At 43.9% G+C, this 24,455-nt stretch overlaps 1 protein-coding gene and 1 long non-coding RNA gene across 2 annotated transcripts in view; one reads left to right on the top strand and one right to left on the bottom strand.

Annotated features, from left to right (window-relative positions):
• Positions 1–208: 208 nt before the first annotated feature.
• On the bottom strand, positions 209–8,074 carry LOC129784570 (uncharacterized). The gene is made up of 2 exons (XR_008747451.1): positions 6,897–8,074; positions 209–6,359 (listed from the first exon to the last, which is right to left on the bottom strand). It is a non-coding gene; the product is annotated as an uncharacterized LOC129784570 (long non-coding RNA).
• A 198-nt stretch (positions 8,075–8,272) lies between these two features.
• Positions 8,273–24,455, top strand: part of JAZF1 (JAZF zinc finger 1) — a 195,272-nt gene continuing 179,089 nt past the window's right edge. Inside the window, exon 1 of the mRNA XM_055805871.1 lies at positions 8,273–8,518. Within this exon, the coding sequence (XP_055661846.1) occupies positions 8,404–8,518 (115 nt within the window). The 5' untranslated portion in view covers positions 8,273–8,403. The remainder of the gene's footprint in view (positions 8,519–24,455) is intronic.

Genomic DNA, 24,455 nt, shown 5'->3' with positions numbered 1-24,455 from the left:
AAATGTGCCACACAAGCCAGTTGAAGGTGAAGTGTGAGCCTGCCAATGCTTGAATACATTTTTACTATCATCATAAGGAGTCATATCAGTTAAACATGTAAGAAGCCTCTAATTCTACTCTTTGATAGATTCACACATCTATATACCCCAAAACTATACAAATGAAGTATTAAAAATAGAAGTAGAACAAAAAAAATCAACACATGTATGCATTGGTGAACCTTTTTCAGAGAAAAGCTAAGCAGGCTTTTTGTTTATTAACCTTTCCAAGTCTTTTTCTGGTACAATTTTTTGTGTTCAAATTATATACTGGAAGATGGATTGGTACAGAGAATGAATTAAGCACAAGTAATCTGAACTCCAAACAAGAGCAAAAAGAGGTGAGTGACCTCTCACAAATAATATCCGTTCTCGTTGGACCACATACAGGTGAAATGCAGGGATAAGGATTTTTGTTTCACAATGTCCTTTGATACTTTTGTGGGGATAGCCGTAGTCTAGTTACAATATTAACACACAGCAACTGGAAAAAGAACTGAAGATGTTGCGATTGTTATCTTAGATATACATAAACATATATTATAAAGATACATTTCCATATAAGAGTTTTGTAAGAAAGAAACTGAAAATTAGTAGGGCTTAGTATATAGCTTTTGGGGGTGTTTTTCCTTCTGTAAGATCAAGTATTTCAATTTCCTTGTTTTTTCTTCTGCATACTGTAGTTTGAAAAAGTTGCTGTTGGACAGTCAGTAGTTTGTTTAGGTTGAAATATGGTGAATTTGTGAGATGCAGATATAAAAGCTGGAAATAAGAAGACACTTTAGCATTCTACCAGTGCTTTATAATACCTTACTAAAGTACCACTAATTTATCCTCTTTTATTTCATGCCTTTCCTCACTAGGAGCTCCTGGCATCTAACGTAGAAGTGCGTTAGCTTCTTTTGTTTCGTAAGATAACTAAATCAGGAGATGGTCTACAGAGTGAGTAATGTCCAAGTTTGTTTCCAAATACTACATTATGTATAGGCATTTTTGTTTGTTTGTTTATAAAGCAGACCCATGACTTTCCCAGACTATGATGAGTAGTTTTTTGTTTATGTAAAGCAGGAGCTTCTGCAGCTGTTTACAGATGATATTCTCCAAAGTGCTGAATACCTAAAATCACACTGAAGCCAGTGGGTATACACCAGTCAGAACGTACACAAAATGAGTGGGGGTTTCAAGTAATTGTGTATCTTGCAGCTTGCAACTCTTATACATTGCTGTACTGGTGAGGAAAAGGATAAATTTTGTGGAAACATGCCAACTTTTTTTTTTTTTTTAGTGTAAGATTTATGATGTAATACATACTGAAAGGTATCAGAAGAACACCTTCAGCCCTCACAACTGTGTATTCCTCTGAAGGAAACAAGGGAGCTTTTGGATCATCTTGGCACTTCTCTTCAGTGGGCATTCATATTTTCTATGATACAGAGTTGCACCCCGTGCCTAGAATGGCAGACAGCAAATAGCATCTTCCTGGAAGCGTTAGATCCCCAGTCTTGACCATCTGTCATTTCCCATGTTTCTCATACTTTCTCTCCTTTCCTTTCTATTTTTTACTTTCTATATTTTTACTACACTGGCGAGTTTCCTCCTTTGGGATTTTTTTGCACGACACTATTATAATTTTCCACCGTAGTGTTTCTGAGATTTTTCTTGTTACTCTTCTTTTCCTGTTCAATAGCTACTTCCAATGATACAATGTATTTGTGGATTTGAACAGGTGATTCAAGTAAACCATGTGCGGCAATCTGCCCAGTGGAGGCCACAGTATCTTCATAGGACCTCAGCGGCTACTGAAGAACTCCATACATTTTCACTAGCTGATGTTCTTCTGTTCTTTCATACAGGATTGTAGTGGTCATATTCAGTCCTCACAATCCATGTGATGATAATAGGCATGTTATTTGTATCTCTAATTTAAGCTGTCACAAGAAATACACGTTTCTTTGACAAACTACCCTTGGTGGTGATTGCAAGTGATGTGCAATATTTATGCAGCTGAGCTTCTGATAGTTCATTGGCCATGGAAGATCATGAGAGCTTTACTGAGATGGGGGTTTCTTTCCTTTGCAAACAAATCTTATTCTGAACTGTGGATCTCCTTTCTAATGATGTCAGACTCCACAGTCAATGATTGCCAACCCTCCTGTTAACAAAGTTACCGGATTTCCTTTCCTTAGAGATTGAAAACCATCCCTAGTGCTGTAAATCAACTTTATGCCAAAGCAGCCTTCTCCCTAACCTAGTTTAAGAATGTGAGAAAGGCACGTCTTTTAAGAACAGGAAGAATCCCCTGTGTAATTGCCTGCTTGAACACTAGGGATTCTCTGACCCTACATACTATTTAGCAAGTGGATTTTTGCTGGCGTCTATGCCTCAGTGCAGAATTCTCCCTGTCACTGGTATTCTTGGCTCAGTGAAGAATTTTTAAATGGGAAATGCTCAGGCTAAACAGAAGAGAGTCTGTTCTAAATTTGCAGGCTCTAAAATACACAGCTCCCTGTGACTAGGAAATCCAGAAACGAAGGACCTGGATTTTCCTAGATAAATTTTGATTTGGGGCAGAGGAATAGGTGAATAGGAAGGAAAACATAAGATGGCATGAAACCACATGGGACTTGTGTACCACGTCTTTGCACTCCAGATCACTGATGCAAGTTAGAGTTGCCTTAGGATTGCTTTAAATCACCCTGTAACTACAGCATCCTAAATGATCTTTGAGGTCAGAGGATGAGAGTCGACACTCTGTCATTTGTGATGACACTTCTACTCCAAACAAAGAAAACTAGGAAGTGCTCATTCTAATTTATGATTTATTTTTGTGAGAATGATGCTATAATCTCGATGCATTTTGGAATTAATTTACCTTTAATTTACTTAATTCTTATGTCAGTAGATGCCATGAAATCTGCTTACAAGTTGGGTACACCATTTATGAAGTGAAAGTGGAAAAGGCAAAAATTTCAGAATGACATAGGCTTCTGCATTTTTCAGATGCTGTAAAAGCTATTAAACTGAAAGTTTCACTCTAGTATTCATCTTTATTAAAGAACAAGTTTACCTTTCATTGAGATAAACTTACAAATTTGAGTTATTTCTCTAGCCAGTTATTTTTAAAACCATATGTTAATTACCTCCAAACGTCTGAACGAAACAACATGAAGGGTTTTAGTAAAGTATTCCACTATAACCCATAGTAAGAATAGAGTAGGTTATTTAATACCTATATAATTGCGCGTTCTTGCAAGAGACCACTGAAATAGCTTTTATTTTACAATTCCAAGGCAAACTAACACTGTAACAATGGTCTATGCTATAACATCATGTTATCTCCAAATTTCCTGAAGTAATCAAAACAAGAAAATTCCTTTTTCCTAGGCTACAGGTAACTGGAAATACAGAGGCAACTTTGATCTCCTGTTTATCTGAAACTTTGTCCTTCTGAAAATGTGGAAGTCTCTCAGAAAGTTCAACGAAGCAGGATTTCTGTCTATTGTTTTGGGGCATCTGGAACTAGTGGGGAATACAGTGCTTTCCCAGCTTAACATTTTGTTTTTCCATTGCACCCTGAAGCTACACAGTGCACTGCCAAGAGAAAACTAATTCAGCAGTATAAATTAAAAATAGGATTCTCATGACACAAACTGCATAAATATGTTGTACTTGTATAATTATTTTGCAGCAGTGATATGTCTCTGTTATGAAATCTTCCCAAATCGTGCAACATTTCTTATATGGCCAGTATGCTGAAGCAAGTAGAGATAAAATGATTAAAATTGTTATTGAAAAATGAATCAGTAATTTTTTTAGGGGTAGGTGTTGTCAACCATTTCTTTGTAACAGCCAATTATGCTTGGTTTATTTTTTCTTCAGAACAAACATAAGTAGATATTTTCAAGTATGACTTCAATAGTGTAAAAATCAAAACTGTAGTAAGACTGCAATTTTAAAAGGTTTCACAGATTGATGTTATCCTTGTGCAAGAGTCATAAAAATCTTTCATTAACACTCCACTATTATCAATGCAGCTGAAAACAAGTACTTAAACTATGCTTTTAAATAAGACTCTGAAGCAAGTATTGGCTTTTCCTTAGTATTTGACAGAGGGGTGGTATCTTCAATAAAATTCTTACGACACTCAAAGCACCAAGGGCAGCAACTATCAAGTTTCTCAAATTCAGATGTCTAGCCTTCCAGAGAGTGCTAGGACAGAATAACCAGCTTTTGGGAATCCAGAACAGTAGTTGGTAGCAATCTATCCCCCAAAAAGGCCCAGCAGTTACAGCAGTCAATTACCACAAAATAACTACTAAGTTATTAGTAAAAATTGGTTATTAGAAAGACCAGCAGCCAAAAGTCATTGAAAAAGGTCTAATAGCCAGACCACCCAAGGAGATAAGGGATCTAAGACCATAAACCCATCAGTTTAAGGAAGAAATTAATTTAAATTACTCTAAACACATTTCTCACTTTATCAAAACGGACTTAAAATGATGCACAAAGATATGAAGAACAGATGTAGTCCTAACATACGCATTTGTAAGCAGGTAATCAGATGATCTAGAAATCTTCTCAGTTAATCAGCTCTTAGCCTTGTACAGAGGTCTGAATAGCAGCACATCCTTCCTCTTTCACACAGTCCTGCTCTCAGTTGTGCCTAACAGTCTGCTTAAGCTGAAATAATTGTTAAACCAAGACTCTTAGGGGTCTTCAAAATAACTTCTTCTAAAACAAATAAAACAGGGCTTACCAGCCATTTGTGCTTTTTCTCAGCTCCATTTATTTGAAGTATCCTTTAAGATAGCTATTACCACCTCTGAAAGGGATCTGCTCAGCAATTAGCCCTGGCTTGACAAATCACTTTGGTCTAATTTCCATTTATTTCTCCCACAGAGCAAAAGACAGGGGCAACTACTGAGCACTTTGGCAGTGTGTCATATGGATACCCTTGTTCTCTATCCCAGTAAAGCTTGAATAAGAAAATGATCATTTATAATAAAGAACTTCCAAATATATTTGATCAGGTAAGCTACTGATAAGAAGTTTGATAAAATTACTTCATCTCCCAGATATTTGAGGAAAGAACAAGTACAGGGGGAAGAGCACGTGTTCCTTCTACAAACACCACTTATTATCAGGACATAATGTATTTTGCCTGTAATAACCAGATGGTAACACAACAATGGTGAATCAGGGACGCTATGAGTTGTTTGGGGCATTCTTCACTGGGTTTGTTCATGCCCATCTGTGATGTGCCTGGTCCCTTGCCTTGACACCGAAACCAGGGGCAGAAGGCCCTTACGTAAACTGGGAAGAAATCCCTCCTGATTCTACGGAAGGAAAAAAACCCGTTCCAAGTGCTTAAATCATAGGGGAAAAAATGTGAAGTGGTTTAACTAACCTAACTTCTAGTGAAGCCATCAAAGCTGAGTATCTACAAAATCAGGCCCCTCAGAGTCGGAGAAATAATTTCATCAAAAGATACTGACCTGAATCCTTACCCTATGGGATACTAAGTAACTCCTGACTCTCAAGCTCTTCCTGATGGCTGCAAGTTAAGTGCTCTCCTGAGTTCAAAAGGTCTCAAAAACCCAGAGAATTTAGCAAACAATGAATGAAAAGAGACCTGCAGCTAACTGAACAAGTTCACATGTCAGACAGCAATCATTACATTGTCTATTGCTAGCAGGTGGTTAACCACCAATGTTTATTACTTCACAGCTACAAAACCACTTTGATTTCTCTGTAGGTGACCAGTGTTCTTTGTTAACAGCTATTAGAAGTTATTGCTATCAACCCAATGTCCATCACAGTTTTGTTTCATAACAAATAGACTAAAATACACATCTGTTGACCTTGACAGATCAGCTACACGAAATTCTTAATTTAATACTCATTCTGATTATTCTCAATTTCCTGCCTTATAAATTTTCTATTTGAATTATGCCAGTGATCAACACCCAGACAGTGCCTACTCATATGCAAACAAAAATGTAAAATCTACAGTCCTGAAATTGTTTACAGTGCTGAGGATTCATGCTTACCAAAACCACTATAGGTTTAAAAAGGCCTATGTGTTTGACCATGCAAATTAGTCTCCAAAACTGCAACTTACTACAGAAGATGCTTACTTACCATTTTACTCCTCCACTCATTATTTATTGCTTTATGTCTTGATCACAGGGACACTTGCATGTACGTGATTTTTGTGGCATTGTTCACGACAGCAGCTTGGGTGGCATGAGTTTCCAGGATCATGGCCTTAAGCAGGAACAACTCCTCCTTTGCTGAGTCAACTCATAGTGAGAAAGTTCCTTTGATAAAATCAGAAAGACAGTGGAGAAATTAGAAGAACAGTAAACTGTGAAGTAGCTATGCTTGAAACAGGTGGATCAAATAGCAGATGTCTGATACCAAACCTTTACGTATTATTCAAAAGAATTACACGTTTTCATGAAATGGGTAACAGCAGCAGTTCCCCAAACCTCTAGAGTACAGGTCAACCACAGTCAACCTTGAAAATGTACGTACTATGGACTACCATGTGTCCACATTACCTTTTTTTTTTTTTAAGCGCAAAATCTACATCATCATTATTGCTCTGTGGTTCAGCGTCTCATGGATATCCAAACTCTATTTACAAACTCTAGCTCTATGTGTTGAAGAGAAGGCTTCTACACATGATATTTTTCTGGAAAATAGAGTTTGTGCTTGTTTTGTTTTCCTCGATATAAACTAAATGGAGTGGATCAAGAAAAACATTGAATGAAGGCAAAACATCGGAAAAATATTAAAGTGAATGTGTAAGAAAATGACAAAAATAATGTCCAAGATAAAGCTTGTTCTCTCACCATGAATGAATAGGTTCTCTGATATACAGGACACCAGGAAGTAGCTCCAAGACTTTTCATGCTTTAAGCAAATAGGCAAGTACTCATCTTTCCCTTCACTAACCACCTTGCTGTGGTTTTGGGCTTTGCTATTCTCTGGCTCCCGCAGCACTGCCAGGAGCATCCCCCCTGCACTGTAGCTAATAGAACAGGCAAGGGCTCTGCTTACTCTTAAGCACGTGCTTACTTTTACAGAGATGAGAACAGCCTGGGACTGTTACCCATCAGCAGGATCAGTGGACTCACGACTGTACCATTAAGAGAGCCTTATGCAGATTTTGAGGATTTTTTGTCACACTTTTGCTCAAAATCATTAATAACACTGCAGAACCGTATAAATATGAGGAAAAAAAGAGAGGATTATAAAACAGAAGTGGGAAAAAAAAAGCCTCCCTGACAAGCAATTTCTTTTTTTTTTTTCCCCCTTTTAATTTTAAATAAAGCTGTCTGTGAATTTGAGCCTAGGGAGACCTTCATTAAAATCAATTAATCAGTCAGGCTCTCTGCTGAATAGCTTTCTGGAGACAAGAAGTCAAAACAGGGTTTGGGAGCGAGGTGCGAGTGACTTCTGCAAACTCTCCCCTCAGGGCCGCAGCCTCACACCCCTGCCCCGCCTAAACGGGCATGTCGGCGGCCGCCGGGCGAAGGCGGGAAGGACCCGGCCCGCGGGCTGGAACCGGCTGCTCGGGGGGGCCGGAGCCCACCTAGCGGCGGGCGGGAAGACCCCGCTGCCCCCGAGGCCTGGCCGGCCGCAGGGCGCGCAGGTGCCCCGGGCCTCCGGCTCGTCAGCGGGCAGGTGAGGGCTGTGTCTGGCGGCCTCCGCTCCCCTCAGGGAAGGGGCGGCCGCCCCTCGGTTTGGCGGCCTCGGCGGGGACTGGTTGCTTCCCGCAGGGCGGCGGAGGTGACGGCCGCGTCAGGAGCCAGCCCGCCGGCCCCAGCACCTACCCCGGGAGCGGCTCCCCTCGCCTCGCCGGCCACTGCAGCAGCCCCCCGCCCCGCCACCACAGGCTGAGGGGGAAAGTTAGCGGCGGGGCGCGCCCTCCGCCCCTCCCCACCCCCGCTCGGTGCCGGACGGCAGCTTCCGCCGCCCCCGCGGCGAGGAGGCGCGGGTGTCCCCCGGCGGCGGCGGGCGCGGAGGGCGGCCCGGGTGCCCTGCTCCTCCCGCTGCCGGCGGCCGCCGCCGGGGCAGCACAGCTGTTACAGAGCCGCGCTGGTCCCTCCTCCCAGCTGCGGCTGCCTCATCTCCCCCCACCCAGCCCGTCCCTCCCCTCCGCCGCTCCCGACGCTGCTGCTGCCGCCGCCGCCGCCGCGGCCGCCACCTCCTCCTCCTCCCCACCCCCCACCCTCTCTCTCGCGCTCCCCATCTCTCTCTCTCCCCGTCCCGTTCCCCCCTGCCCCCGCCTCTCCCCGCCCTGCCGCCACCGGCCCTGGCAGAGCAGGCACCGCAGGGGGATCTCGATGTAACACCATGACAGGCATCGCCGCCGCCTCCTTCTTCTCCAACGCCTGCAGGTTCGGGGGCTGCGGGCTCCACTTCCCAACCCTGGCGGAGCTCATCGAGCACATCGAGGACAACCACATCGGTGAGTGCCCGGCGGGGCCGGGGCAGGGGCCGCGGCAGGGGCAGGCGAGGGCAAGGCAGGGCAGGGCGGGCGGTGGGGGCGCCCCGCAGCGGCGGGCGCGGGGGGCGTGGGGGCCGCGTGTGCGGCGGCGGCGGCGCGGCGTGAGGCGGGGGGGGGGGGGCACAAGGTGCAGCGGGAGCCGGGGCGCGGTGGCGGCCGCCCGGGGAGGGAGGTCGGTCGGTCGGCGGACGAGGAGCGGCAGGAGCGGTCCTGCAGGCGACGTGGAGCGCTCCTCGGGGAGGCGGCGTGCGGCGCGGCGGCGGCATGGGTGGGTGCGGGGGAGGCGTGCAGCCCGCCGGCCTGGCGAGGGGGAGTTAGTTTGCATTAGCAGGAGGGAGTGCAGAAGCCCGGAGGAGGCGGTGGAGCAGGGAGGAGGACGGGCACAGCACGCCGCCTGCTGCTTCCGCCCCGGCTCTGGCTGTCAGGGCTCCAGGGAGGGAGGGAGGGAGCCGCCGCCGCGGCAGCCATTCCGCTTCCTCCTCCTCCTCCTCCCGCCGCCGCCGCCGCTGCGTCCTGTCAGCGCTGTTGCTAGGTGTGGTGGGGAGGACGGGTCGCGCTCCGGCCGCGCCGGCCGCCGCAGCACTGGAGGCGCCTCTCGGCGGAGCGACGGCGTGAGGGAGGCCGGGGCCGGCGGCGCGGTGGGCGTGGAGGGAGGGCCCGGCGGCGGCGGGCGGGCGGGCGCAGCCCCGCCGGTGCAGCCCCCAGGGCCGGCCGGGCGGGAGGCGAAGGCGGCCGCGCGGGGACGCGCTGCCGTTACCCGCGGAGCCCAGGCCAGGCCAACGGCGGGCGAGCCGGGCAGCGCCGCGCTGGATCATCACCTGTAGGCTCCCCGACCCCCCCCCCGCCGCCGCCGCCGCCGCGCTACGGCCGCCGCCCCCCGCTCCCCTTAGCTGCCCGTCCCGCCAGGGGCGCGGGGGCGGGGACGCCGCCGGGCCTGCGGGCGGCGGGGCGATGACTCGTCAGTGCCTTCCCGGCGAGGGCGCCTCATGGGCGGCGGGCGGGCGGGAGCGTGCGCAGGGGCCGCCGGGGCCGCCCCTCGGCAGAGCGGGCGGCGCCCAGGGGAGGAGGGGGCGGCGCGGCTCCCGGCCGGCCGCGGGCGCCAACTTTCCCTCTCCCCCTGCGGCGGGACCTGCCTGCCCGCGCCCGGCCGGGCCTGAGGCGTCCCTGGCGTGCGGGAGGGTCCGCCGGCCGGCACCGCGCCGCCCGCCCCGGCTGCGAGGGGAGCGCCTGGGCGCTGCGCCGAGCACGGCACTGCCGCGGGGCCGCCGCCGCCCCGCACCTTGGCGCTCCGGCCTCCGCAGGTGCGCTGCCGCGGCTTCCCCTCCGAGGCGCCTCGGCTTTCTCTTTTTGCTAATAAAATGTAATGCTTAAACCGCCAAAATTTGAGCTACTTCTTTGAAGCAGACCGAGTTTTAAAATCGGGGGGGAGAGGCCGAAGTTTTAAGTGCCCAGGGGCTGGAGACTCCCGTGTTTCACTAGAGATACAAGGAAACGTGCTGCTGCAGCACCGTGCCTTGCAGTTTATTAAGTTTTAATAGGCGGGCCTGAATACCTGAAAAAAATGACTGAAGCTTAAATTGCAAGTGTAATGTTACATTAATGTAATGTTATAGGTCAGCGAGATGAAAGGTGTGGTTCTCATAATTATCACGATGCCTAGTATGAGGTAACAAAACCACACACCGCAAAACTCTGTAATTTATGACTCGACGTGGTGCAGGCATACTGTTGTGATATTGTTGGGGTTTTTGTGGATCTCAGATTCTTAGCTTTTCCTACACAGTGTGCCACGTTACGCCAGTAAAGCTGGGGGGGGGGGGGGGGGAACAGTTTCCCAAAATGAAAGCTCGTAAGTCATCTAGTGTGGCCCTCAACTGGATTATCAGCCTTTAGGTGCCACAGCCCACAAGGTGTCAGAAAAGATACGGTCCAGCCCATGTGGTCTGTGCATTGCTGTTTAATCCCCAGTCACCAGTTCTGAGACTTCTCTGCAGAGAGGAGCTGAAGTACTGTAATTTCTTAATAATTGTGTATTCTACAGCCAGTATTCATTACTTTTTTTTCTCACCTCAAAGTTAAAGTATTACAGATTGAACACACACATACATTTAATTGAGTATGTCTTTGCCAAGACTTGCAGGACACACAACTGAAACTTTGCACGTACCATGTCACACATGCAGCTGATTCAGTACAGGCTGGTGGAGAATGACATAAAGTCACTTATGTTTCATCTTTAATGTTTCACCTGAGTGTGATGGTAGGTTAAACTTGACCTGCTTGTGAATACAAGATGCAGCTGTGTTATGTTACTCACCTGTGTCAAATACTGGAGGAATCAGTAGGGAGTTACACTGGTGGCACTGGGTACGGATCTCAGTTCTCAGGTGGAGGCTGAGCTGTATGGTTTGGTGTGTGTGAGGGGGTACTGGCATAGCTGGAAGGATGAGAATCTACAAAAACTCACCAGAGAAGTGTTCAGCCAAAAGGTGGTTAACCTGAATAGGAGCTCATGTTGGAATTACTTTCTGGGTAAGTCTGATGCAAGCAGCATCCAAATTTTGCTGTCATACAGGTCTAGAAATATGTGCTAATTTTTTTGCTTTAAAAATGGACTGTATTTTTTGGCATATAGAGCAAAGAGTAAAATACCATATAAAGATGTATATTGCTTTGGACATTCTGTGTGTGTGCTGCAGGAGTAATGAAAACTTGATTGAGTTAATGTATTCCATTATTAGCTTAAACTGAAGTGGGTGAGTGCTGGGCAGGTGGTGTTACGGTGCAGATAATAAACTTGATGCTGCAAATAACTCCGGTGGGAAGGTGTGTATGGCATGGGCTCTTGATGATCTGGTTGCTGCAATGCTTCTGCTCTGCCACATTTCACGGGATGGGTTGGTAATCATTCACTTCATCAGTGGAGTGCTGCTAAGAACTTCATCATTTTTCAGAGCCGTATTGTGTCTCTGAAAAAGTGGCAACAAATACTTACCAAGGGATGTTTTTTTGGTCAACCTTGCAAGTAAGGCTCAATATAAGGCAACACTGTTGGGGCATTCTGGGGACAGAACATAACTGGTTTCTTAAGGATTCTGTAGTTGCTCGTCTTACGCATAACATACACTCTTGAATAATCATATGGTAATGAAATAATTCAGTGTACAAGTGTTTTTTTTCTCTTAAATTGTAGTGGCCACCAAAAAGTATCGGTGCGGATAACTTTGGGAGAGTTGTGCCCATTGGATTAAGTATTTAACTCTGAGGTGGTGCTATGCATTATCGGCTGCTTTCTGGGGTTGGTGTTTATGTATTGAAGACTTGGAAGAATTAGGCTAGCTCGGGAGTGGTGCTCTGGTGTCTTCTGTGATGCCCTACTGGTGTCTTCTGCAGTGAGACCTCCTTCTGCAGTCTCTTTCAGTCTGTAGCAATACTATCAAACAGTGTATTCACACCTTCTGTGGCTCACAGCTGAAAAGAGACATTGTTATTTAAAACTGCTGATTAGTAAATGCTGCTCTGTGAGCTTTTTCTTCCAGCATGTTGTCCAAGCAACCTAAAATGCTGTTACCTTCTCTGCGAGTGTGCCGAGAAGAGAGGCTGTTTGTTAGGCCATCTCGATGCCTCTTGGTTTTAGCTGCTCTGATCCCTTGTGGGTAGATTGGTTGACTTTTCTGATGTTTCTAGTCTGGGAGCAAAAGGCCTAATTTACTGCTGTTTGCCAGATTCACACTGTAAAATGGAATGGACTTCATCCAGGCAATTCCCCATAGTAGTGTCAAGAGAGGAGAAAAAAAAAAAAACACACCACAAAACCCTCTAAACCCAAAACCAAAACCCAACCCTGAACTGCCGAGTATTCAGCTGCGCCAACATGGCAAATTTTACTGCATTTCTGCAGTCCTGGCTGTGTCTTCAGCTGTGTGTTAAGAACAGCACCTCTGGTTGCATGGAGTGTTTGTGAAATGACATTTAAGTTTAAACGTGGTATAAGTAATCTTCTGGGGCATTTTCAGCTGTTCATAGAGGTCCAGGGGGTCACACGCTTTTGATTCTTCGATTTCTGGGTTTTGGGGGGGGCTTCCCCCCACTCCAATTTGATTCTTCCTCAATCTACCCATAGCTGAACTGCATCCTTTAGAGTGTGTGTGTGTGGGGCGAGTAGCTCCTTAAAGCTAGTTGCCAATACAAATATTGGCTCTTCAGCATCAGAGTAAACTTTAAACTGAATCTCTTAATCAGATTTTGGTGACATCAGTTTCTTCATTTTAACTTTTGCTTTGTATTTATAGTTGAAGAATATTTTCAATCACATGTGCAGGTGAGATGGTTGCTTCTATGAGCCACTATGTGTTCACTTGGTTCATGAGTACTGATACGCCATGTGCATCTGTGTAGCTGTAAGGCTGTTGTGAGCAGTCCTGCTTCTCATGAGATTCGTCGAGCATTTGAGGAAATGGATGTGAATGAGATGAGTATCGGAACATACAGTGGTGGACCCAGAGATGGAAAAGTGGGTAGGGAGAGATACAAAAGGTAAATCTGAAGACGCTGCTATGTTAGTGGAAATAGAGTTTGTTAATGGTATTGCACTGAAACTGCTAGAAGAATTTGAAGGGAAAAAAACCCCCAAACCATCTGCTTGTACAGTAATTATACAAACTGAGATGATCTACTGTTGCTGAGTATCTCATCATAACTTTGTAAGAACTCCCAGTGTTGGATAGCTTCCAGCGAGGTATTTGTGTAGTATTGGTGTTGGAACTGGGAGCTGTGATGCTTCTCGTCAAAGTTGACTTGATTCCCAAATATTAGGATGGGTCCTGCAACAAAACAGTACTTGCTGTAGGAGCAGAAGCAGCTGCTTTTCTAAGTGGTAGGATTAGCAGAAAAATAAAACTTCTTCAATAGAAGAATAGTTGCAGAAGACAGACCAAATGAAATACTACCCATCGGGAAAGTTCAGGTCGTATCGAGCAGGAAGGAGGCTTATGAAATTCTGTGTTTGATGGTAACTTTGACATTTGCTACCCTTCAGTGCCTTCAATTCTTATTTAATAGTAGACAGTCAAGGGGCCAGGCCGCACAGCAAAGAGCTCAAGTGGTTTAATAATCCATTGCTGAATGCATGCAGGTTGCTTAAAGTTGGCCCTTTCAGTATTTTCTCGGTGATGCTAGTAACCCTTGTGCCGTGTCCTTGCTTTGATAGTAAAAGGTGTTGAATTTACAGGCTGGCTGTGAGCATATGCAAAAATGGCATTTGGTGTTGCTAACAAGCGTGCCTCGCTCCCCTCTCCTGTGTTGCCCAAACTTCCACCAGCAGCACGTTGGATAAAGTGCAGGATGGCGTAGATCACAATTCTATATTGGAGCCCACAGTATGTTGTGTAAAACAAACATAAAAAAAATGCAACCCTTTTATGTTGCCAAAGGTGAGGATGAGGGGCTACACACCAGCATTTACGGTCTGCCCAGCAAACTTAAGTCTGTGTGAAAGGTGTTGTTTGCTTGAAGCTGAGCCCTTCAGGAGAGTGTGAATCTTGTTTAAGTGGTTACTGTCATGTAACTTTCTTTTAGCGTTTGCTCAATGTGTAATTTAACATGAGACTGGCTGTTTTAATTGAAGAGGTGATAGATCCTAACCCAAGGCTTTTTACACTGGGAATGATGTGGCAAGTAGGTGTATGGCGTGCTTTGTTCCGTGTCTGGAAATGGGAGGGCGGACCCGAGCTCAGTTGCCAGTAATGCACATGAACGCGTGGCCTTGCAAAATAAATGAACAGTTACATGTGTTTACCTCAGCAGTGGTACTAATTATGTTCATGGAAAGCAGCTTTCTGCATTTCTGGTTACATTTATCTGAAGTTCATCCACAGTACTTCTACATCTGCGACTTTTGTTATTTATTGAAAATGCATTTCAGAGTCATGTGGAAGGATGTATGTTCCAAGGGTGTTAGTTACTCGCTTTGCAAGTTCATCTTGTGAGAAAGGCTCTTCTATTTCAGGAAGGCTTTCCCATCAAATAGTCTTTTTTGACTAACAGTTCCAATCGGCACTTTTTTCCCCCGCTTGTAATCTCGAGCAGAGCAGGTTTTTGGATTATTTTCCAGTTCCAAGTGTGGTTTCCTTTGCTCTTCAGTTTTGAATTTAAATTGTGGTAAAATATAAGTGCAACATTTATAAAAACATTCTAGGTTATATTAATCGTATGATGGTAAATGGAATTGCCATTAAACTTTAACTAAAACACGATTTTTGATACTTCTGTGAAGTGAAATCTGTTCTTGTTCTGAGGTCACCAAGTACATCGAGGCTAAGGCATGAAGTGTTTTAATGGCATAAAGCTTGAGTGGTGTATTTTCTAGGAAGAAAGTGCTGAAAACAAAATCTGTGAACATGCTGCAAACTGTTTTTTCCTTTATAAGAGTGAAGGCCTCACATAAAGCTAGTAGGGATCTTTCCTTTTTCCTTCCCCGGCTTGAGTAGCTTTGGGTGAGGCCCATTGCAGGGCTGCATCCCTACCACTGGCAGAGATTGCAACTCCTGTGCACCAACAGGCCTACAGAGATACAAGTCAGAAAAACTAAAAAAAAACATCAGGTAACTTGTGGCAGAAGGTTTATACTTCACTTGTGCGGGGCATACTCACCTTTGTGGGGGAAACTTATAGTGATGATAATTATCATGTGTATTCTTCTGGGCGTGAGAGGATGTTTTCGTAGCTAACCTGCAGTCCATACGAGAATTGTAAAATAATTAGGTGGCCGCCAGTCAGATAATCTTTTTTTCACTTCGTTATTTCATGGGGAATGTGAAAAGACCAGGAATTGTATAAGTAAAAATAATTTGAGGAAGAGGTGATGCTGGGAGACGAAGGAACAGATCTGTTCAGTCTGTAGACTTATCTTACCTACTGTTCCTTCCTCTTATGTAATATAATGCAAGTACAAACAAGTAATCAGAAATATTTTGTGTCAAGCTGCAGAACACTTTAATGCAAAAGAAATAAACAGTGAAGGCCAGCTGCTTCCAGTGTACTCTTTATGTTGCTCCTGAGTGTGCTTTTTTTGTTTGTTTATAGATATTTTTTTTGAATATGCTTTTTTTCACTGGGAATTAGTTTTATTTGTCTCTAGTAAGCAACGGTAATTCAAAATTTGGATGATAAATGTCTAAGTAAATAGCGGCTATATACACTTTGTGAAAGGCAGAGACAGAAATTTTAGTGTTAATTTGAAACAGTGGCAATTAGAGAATTGATTTGATAAATCAGCTGTGTTTAACAAAAAAAAAGTCCTTGGTTTTGAGGGACTGTCTCAGTGAATAATTTCACAATTAAAATTAAACCACCAATTCCTGTTACTCAGTGTCTAATTCTATCTTGGGACTTTTGGAAATGCTTTCAGGGGACTAGATGTGATTTATTACACTTTTCTTTAGTAAAGAGAGGCTGGAGCAATATCCTGATCTGTAGAAGTATTATTCCAGTTTATGGTTGAATTATTTTTCTTTGCTATTACTATTTGTGTTCTTACCCTGAATTCTTAGGAGGCTCCTTCTTAACTTTGTGCCATAATAAACAAGGGGAATGGGTTTCTTCACCAGGGATGCTGATGACACCGTGGTGCTGTTGGTGTCTCTGATGAGTGCCCAGGATGGAGTGTGTTACTACTGTGCAGTTTCATTTAAGATACTGTAATTCATTGAAGAATTAATTTGACTTAAGTACAGGTGTTAGTTATATCTTTTTGATGTTCCAACTTGTGTTAAAAAGGATGGAGTAGACATAAAAGAAATTTAGCAGTTTAAGGGGAAAAATTGAGTGGATTTTGAAGCCAGGCTAGTCAGTTCTCTATGGCCAAAAAGATTAGAACTCAATTGTGCATGAATTTGGAAGCATTTCTTCTGATTTTGGGAAAGATTTCACTGCATGCTAATAGAGGCCATCTTATTTTTTAAGTTTTCTGTGAAAAGCGGAGTGCTTTCATTTTGACATGTTGGCGTTGCTGAAACTGCTCCAACAAAATGATTTTTTTTTTTTTTTAAATTTATGAAATATTTGGACACTTCTGAGATTTCCCTCTCCCCTCCCCCCATTTTCTTTTCTTTTTCCCCCACCCAAGACCTCTTTGTCAAACTTAAGTTGCAAATGTTTCTGTTCCTTCTGGAAATTAATTTTTTCCCCCAGCTTATTTTAACAGATAGTAAAAATTCTTTGACTAAAAATTGAACTGCTGAATATCCAGGTATGCTGTGGAAAGGAGAAATAGTTGTAAAGTATCACATCTTCAGTACTGTAGTCACCATCTTACTTTCTGGGAATTACCCCAATAGAAGCAAGTGGAACTGTAACCCAGAAACCGGGAGGTGGTTTAAGGTTTAAGGTGGGTTAAGGATTTAAGACGCAAGAGATCATGCTACATAAGATTGGCATGGGCCCATGAATGTGGACCGAGCCCATCATGTGGTAGATGACAGTGGCATTCAGTGAATAACACTATGCCATTATTTCAGTTATTTTGATGCGGTCCTGCTGTGTATCATCAGAGTGTGTGTGTGTGTATTAGCGTTATGGGAGTGACCTCACAATGCATTTAAAGCCTTCATGTAGGTATGAGATGCTTGACGGCAGGTGAAAGCTGCACACCGAATTACTGCGGTCTACCCTTGCTTACTTTGTCTTCAGATCAAAGGACTGATGTCAATCCAAGTGACAAACTTGTAGGGAAACCCTGACAGTTCATATGTTTTTTCTAGCAATCTGTTGAAGTGTTGCAACTTCCCTACTTGCTGTTCAGTAGAGAAGTGTCTGCTGCCTCACAGGCATCATTGATGGTTGTACTGGGTTAAACTGGGTGATGTAAGAGTTGTTAAGGTCCCAGTTTTGATGGGGGGTGGGGGGGAGTGAACCACTCTTATCTCTCTCAGTTTGTGGCCAGGGAGCTGGTTTATCCTGTTTAGCTCTTGGGATGCCTGCAGAGCCTTCCTACTGAGGCATCAAGTCTTCATTATCTGACCATATATTTTTTTTTTAATAGAGGGAGGGGAAAGATAAGTGGAATTCTAAGGAAAACCCCAAATAACTGCTTTTTCCCATAAATTTGTTTGGGCCATACTGCAAGAGCTTCCTGACTCACTCAATGAGTATGCTAATGTGAAAAAGATGAATTTGTGGAAGAGGAGCAAAAAATCTCCACAGCAGGAACAGCAGAGAAAGGGGAAGAGGCTCAGGAGTATGCTGCTTCGTGCGCCCAGGCTGGCAGTTACTCATCCAAATGTGGAGTACCATGGATGTGGCAGGGTGGACCAGGCGTTGACAACTTCATTGACAGTAACAAAGCCACTAAAGATTGCTTAGAACTACTATGATATTTGGAAGGAAAAGGAAAGCTGAAAGATGTTTACAATAAAATCCTATGGTTGCACAGCCTTCCAGGGAGGAACTAGGATGATCTGGGGTCCTTTACTATAGTTGTAAGTGCTCTGTGCTCCTGGGAGGACATGGGGCAAGGTAGTAGTGTGATGATTGTGGAGGGTGAATGTTATGTAGGGGGGTTTTTTGTGTGCACTTTCATTTCACATGACTATGGTAGGGGGTCTTCCTTATCCCAGGCTCAGTGTAAGCACTTGCTATGCTTCAGAGAAACTTTCTAGCTGTGTTGTAGGACTCTTGCCACGCAGCCCTAGCATTGATAATAATTGCATTTTCCTTACACTTCTGAAAATCTCTTAAATTGATTACGTACTCCTGAAGTATGTAAATGCTCTTTCAGATGCGAAATGCTGGCACTGTAGCTGTTATCAGTCCTTGTGCTTTATCTTCAGCAGCCCTGCTTAACAGTGGTTCCAGATTTTGGTCTCAGTCCTAGGGCAGCTATCCAGGGAGTTAGCTACCTGTACCTGTCGTCTTCTTGTTTCAGCTATCCAGAATAACCCCTTTCTTGCTGGCAAGTTTTTTGAGAGGGTGCAAGAACCTGCCTTCAGAACAGATCAAATACCCCGTCTTTGCTGACAGTTACCTTGGGGCAATTACCTGGGGTTCTTGCTAGACCCGATTCAGTGAGGAGATAAAGTCTATGTTGGATACTGTGATGTGGAACATAGTTATATGCCAGGGAGCTTTAGTGGCTTGCTCAACCTGCTTCTAGAGCCAGGGTAAATATCAAGAGCTTGCTCAGGTATGTGACAATAATTGGATGCCCAAGATGGGGAAAAGGTATTTGTTGCTGTTACCTTATGTGGATATTTTTGGTTGCATTCTTGTATTTTAATTCTAAGTGGTTGGATTTTAACTATTTAAAAAAAAAAAAAAAAAAAGGTTTTGACCAATGTTTACCTGAATTTTAGTTCTGCAGCAGTTTTCATACCTGAGTTAGAAATCATCATGAAAGATATGGGCAAGGTATACTGTATCTGCTCTTGCTATACCTGAACTGTACATATGGCCTCAAATGCATTTCAAATATTAAAACAAATATAATAAAAATGAACATTAATTTATAAGCTTAATGAATGTTTTGGAGATATATTGGGTTAATTGATAGCTGCATTTTTTTTCCTCAGTGGCAACCCAACTTTTTCCTTTTTTTCTTTTTTAAATAAAAAGTGTGCTTCCTGTAGCAGTTACACCCTAATTCTACACTATTCCACTGACCTCTGAAGTGTGGGTGTACAGCTAATGCCCCTTCTGTTCTTGCAAACAGCACAGTGTGCCAGCCACAGGATTGCTTACTACCACCAGGTATTCTGGAAACAAAGTAATGCCTCTTCCCTGATCCTGCCTATATGGAAGCCATAGAATTTGCATCTGGAAACAAAATTCCCTTGCTCCAGCTCCCAAACCCTAAGGAAAGGAGTGGAGTGTTGCCTGCAGTGGTGTAAGTGGCTGCTAAAGATAGCTGGTACCTTGTGAATTCAAGACTGGGCCCAAACACAAAATTTTGCAATTGCTTCTTCTGTAGTAGCAGGTGTGCATAAATACTGAAGGTGTGTTAGTATTTGTTCATAATCTCTACTGGTGTTGCGTGGATAGAACAATGGCATGGAACTGCGTATACAGTTTTCTAGAAAGGATTGTTAACTTATGTCATGTAATTTAAAATTTATTATGCAGTCATTGTATTCCATTAGACATGTTATCTTGATAATTGGGAACAATAATTCATGCTGATCTTTCTGTATGTATAATTTTAAAATACTAGTTGTAATTGAAGGCCAAGTGAGTATTTCTTTCAGAAGCCTGCAGTGATGCAGGTGGTTAGGATAAGAAGTGAGAACTGAAAAGAGGTAGTTAGAAAGAGCTCAGATACTTAGTTTTGGCAAATTGACACAAGATGGTACACTGAAGAGGTAAGAAGAAAATAAACTTTCCAGTGTCTGTATTTTGGGAAGACACTTGTGTGGGATTAGTCATCCTTTCATGACTGCAAAAACAATATACAAACTGGGGGGTGGAATTAAAAAAAAAATATTTGTTTCTCATCTGTGTTGACCTGTGGAACAAAGATGGACGTTTATCTCTTTCTTTCTTCTGTTCTGTCCTAGCTTTGCTTCCTAAACCAGGAAAATCCAGCTCTCCTCATCACCTGCTGTCTTTCTTCTGATCTGCCAAGCTCTGACTGGTGGTGGAAGGAAGGGGATTATGAATTCCATACCTACCCATTACTGTCCATGGAGGAAACTGCTCTGGTGGTGTTTAGCTTTTGATCAGCAGTTATGTTCAGCAGAGTGTTCTGCTACACATACACATAGATCCACAGATCACAGACTTTGGTTCTGGGTACCCCAAAGCGGTTTTTCCTTTGCATGATAAGTTTTCACCTAGAAAGGTGTTACACGTGCATTCTGTGGTAGAGTTGGTGGTACCTGCTTTAGGCTTTTTAGGGAAATCAGAAATTGCCTACTGTTCTGTTACTGCTTTAATAAAAAAAAAACCAAAAACCAAACCTCCAGCTGGTGTGTGTGCTTACCTACTGCTGACCTGTCTGACTGTTCGTTCTGTTCTCTTCTGTTGCTCCACAGATGAGTGGTTTGTTGGAGCCTTTCTATCAGGCTGCTGCTGCTGCTCCTCTGTCCTGGAATCACTGAACCGCTTCACCCTGTAAAATCTCAAAGTCGTCTTTCGTTGTAAATGCTGGTTGGTCTAATTTATTTATTTTTGATGCCTTGTAGGGCAGGTGTGGCTTAGAAACAGGACACTTAACACAGGCATAATAGTATGTACTGTACTCGTGTTGTTAAGGCCCATGTCAGTACATTAACCATATAGATACAGAAGGTGCCTTTCTCATCTTCATGTGTGCATTATGTTTGGCTTTCAAACTGAAGAACTAATGCAGTTTCAGGGTTGAGGCGACTTGGATCTGCACATACTGGTTCCATTCTTTACTGATGTCTGGTATCTTTTTCCTAATGCTCACTGTCTGTCTTCTAGAGAAAACAAAGCAGCAGGGTATAGCGAGGAGTAAAGTTGAAGAAAAGTTGAAGCAAGGAAGGGAGTTTGTGAAAGACAAAGGATTCTGTCTTTTTTTTAATGAGCTCTTTAATAGGAGGTCTTGGTTGGAGTTTTTGAATTTCAGAAGCTAGGCAGAGTTACCTGTCTGAACAAAAACGTTTTTTTCTTGCTAGCCAGAGACATCCCTAATTCAGGAGCAAGTATACAGGCCACCTACTTTCTCCTGAATCACTTTGGGGTTGGATGTTTGGGTTGTTAATGCAGTCTGCTTGTACTTGATGAGATTGAGCTCTTAGTGGATGCCAAAAGTATCCTGAGTACACTGCCCACAAAGTCCTTACCTAATTTATCTTGAAAACCTCTCTTGTTCATATTAACTAAACACCTCCTCCTATCAGATAATTTCTGTACGTTATTGTGGCTACCTTTTCACACTGTCTCAACTTCTCTTAGTATTTTGAATTACCCTTCTCTGCAGGTGACCTGTGGTGGTGCTGTTTTTGAACTCATTTTATGTAGCTCTGTATAGAGGCAGCTCCATAATGATCTGTATGTAGATAACTCCCCTCCATATTTTCATTTTGAAGCAGACTACATACCTGAGACTTGAAATTTTTTGCTTGGCTTTGCTGCTCAGGATGCTGAGAACCATATGTGCTATCCAAAGGGCAGTGTTCAGAACACTGGCTCCAGTTACTGGTTGTGTGTGCTGAAGCACTCCTGGTGAAGAAATAAGCAATCTCCTACTTGATAGGATGTATCCTCTTCCAAGAGTACAGTACACTTTCTCTTAAGGTCAGTTTTAAAGCCATCCTGTTTGGAGTCCTTGTATTTGTTAAATGTTGGGCTGGTGGCCCATCCCTTGTAAACAAGCATTGTTTTGTTGCTGCTGTAGTAGAACTGCTTTTTTTAATTATTCTTTTTGTTTGTTTGTTTGTTTTTCTTCTCCTCCTTCCCCTTTCTCCTTCCAGTGGTTCTACAGCAGAACAGATCTTTTCTCAAGATCATAAAGGCCTTCCCCTCTGGGTACCCTTTAGTTGCTTCCTACCTGGTTGTGGTGGATAGGTGGCTTAGTAAAACAAACTTCTTAATAGTACCTCCTCTGGTAGGCAGTCTGCAGCTAATTTTGAGACTGTTTATGTGGACCTCCTTTCCCAATCTGTACACTGATTTACTCACCATGAGCTCATTGCAGCTTCCCACCTTCGAACCTCTGGACTTAAGCGGCTGCACATCTTGCATGATGGCAGTTTTTAGAATCCAGTAGGCAGGGCTAATGTCAAGCACTCAAGAAAGCAAAGTGGTTGGTTTGTTGTTTCCACCCCAACCCCCCCACCCCCCAACTTTTTCCTAAGAGCAGAACATAAGCATCAAGTTCATTACGAGAAGGTTTCACATTTGTGTTTGGGTAGATACAAATCTGATTTGGATTCCTTTTCAAGCTAGACTTCTATCTCACAAGCATCTGAGACAGCAAATGCAGTGCACCAGGTTGAACTGCTCTGTATTGTAAGTTTTGAGCCCCAGAGCATCTTACAACATGGCACATGAAATCTGCTTCTCTTGCTATCCTTCTTGCGCGGTGGAATATAGTGTGTTGTTGATCATTAGGCAGATGAAGCCTCACAGTCCTCCTGTCTCCTTGCTCTCTGCTAGTTGATGCTATGTTGTCATGGATTTGCAGTAGGATGTGGAAAGATTGCTAAAAAAAAAAAAACCAGCTAGTGAGTAATCGTGCCCTAAGCAGTATGAATTTACCTGGGCAGACAGCATACTGCCACTTCTAGTTGAGCACATACCCATGTGAGTTCAACAAAACAGGAGCTTGACCGTATGGTATCTGATGGACTGTCACATGCTGGCGGACACTGAGACCCATGCACTCTTCGGTGCCTCCGCTTGCACAGGTGTTTGCTGGGCTGTGCATCCCGGAGAAAAGCGCAACTGTGATACTGTTCTGTTTGTAACACTTTGACTGTCATAAATCCACAGATACACTCTTGAGTTTTCTTCACTTTGAGAGGGGGAGAACGGGTGAATTGGAGGATGACAGCAGGTACCCTAAGTTTTGCATAATCAACATAGGATACTTTTCTAGAGGGGTTGTTATTTAGGAAGTGCTGAGCTCTTCACCCTCTGAAAACTGATGGTCTTCTGTGGTGTCTCTTTTCGATATGGAGTGCGTTTTTAAAATTGACATACGTGCTTTGGTTGAACAAAGCTGATCAATTGTTACGTGGAAAAACTGTAGTACTTACACTGACTAAACTGAGCCTGGCTGCTCTTCCTACCCGGTGGCCTGAGAAAAACCATGGTAGCAAGAGGTAATCTGTATAGAGGCAGCTCCATCTTCCCTTCTTGGATGCTGTTTCTGGGGCTGGCACAGGGGAAAGCACAGAGCTGTTTCTGTGCTGTAGAAACGCAGTGCGCTCAAATCAAATCTCGTGATCTGATGGACTTTGTTTAGTAGGCACTTGTTTAGCTGTAATTTTGTTTCTGTTGCTTAGGATGTGTTGTAATATGAAAGACATCCAGTAATGATGATGTGACCTTATGAGAATGGCTTGAATAACACATTGGCTGGCTTGGGGAGATGTGGACTTCAGCAGATATCTTGGTTGGAGGAGAACACAGAAAAGCCTGTATGTTTGCCTGCCTCAAAAATGTAGTAATAATGAAGTGTGTTGTTAAGTGCATGTTTGTCAGCTGTGTTCAAGTGCTCAGATAACCGCGGTGCTGGTCACAGTTTAAGGAGTTAGATAAATAGTATAGTGGCTTGCAGTGTTTCAGTGTCTGTGTGGGGCTTCGATTTGAGGGTTGCTTGTGGGTGTTTCTTGAGAAGGAGCAAGTTCCTACACGTTTTGTGATCTGTGGGTCTCTTGCTGAGTGAGTGTGTGTGTGTGGCTGGCTGGTTTGTTTTTTTTCTTTTCGGCATATATCCAGTGTTCCCAAAGAACTGAACATGCCAAAGATGACTGCTACAAATCATCAATGCCTTACTATTCCATAGGGATTTCTGCATCATTTCTGACTTCCATCATTTCTTCTCTGCACCCAGCTTTAAAGTCAGTTGACTGAGGATTGGGAGTCCTGTATTTTTCTTTGCCATTTCCCACAGCTTTAGCTGACTACAGGTGAGCAGATAAAGCATTGCCATATGCAAACACTTTTCTCTGTATATATATGGATCACAGAGGAAACACATCTGTTTATTAAATACAGCGTAGAAGTGGAATTCACATGTTTTTGTCTTTATGTAACTGTGAACTAGCATTACTGGTGCAGATTGTGTCTAGTGGAGTGAGAGAAATAGCAAAGCCTGTTGCAAAGCAGGTTGGAATAATATCCAAACTACTTTTGTCTACACAGAGCTAAAAGGTCTGGGGATTTATAAGATTTGCGTTGCTTGTTTTGCCATCTGATCTCCTCCTTCGTGTCCCAT

The sequence above is a fragment of the Falco peregrinus genome, chromosome 5, assembly GCF_023634155.1.
Source record: "Falco peregrinus isolate bFalPer1 chromosome 5, bFalPer1.pri, whole genome shotgun sequence".
In the NCBI taxonomy this organism is placed as follows: domain Eukaryota; kingdom Metazoa; phylum Chordata; class Aves; order Falconiformes; family Falconidae; genus Falco; species Falco peregrinus.
Note: the sequence above shows the minus strand (reverse complement) of the source record. Positions and strands in the feature narration are given on the sequence as shown.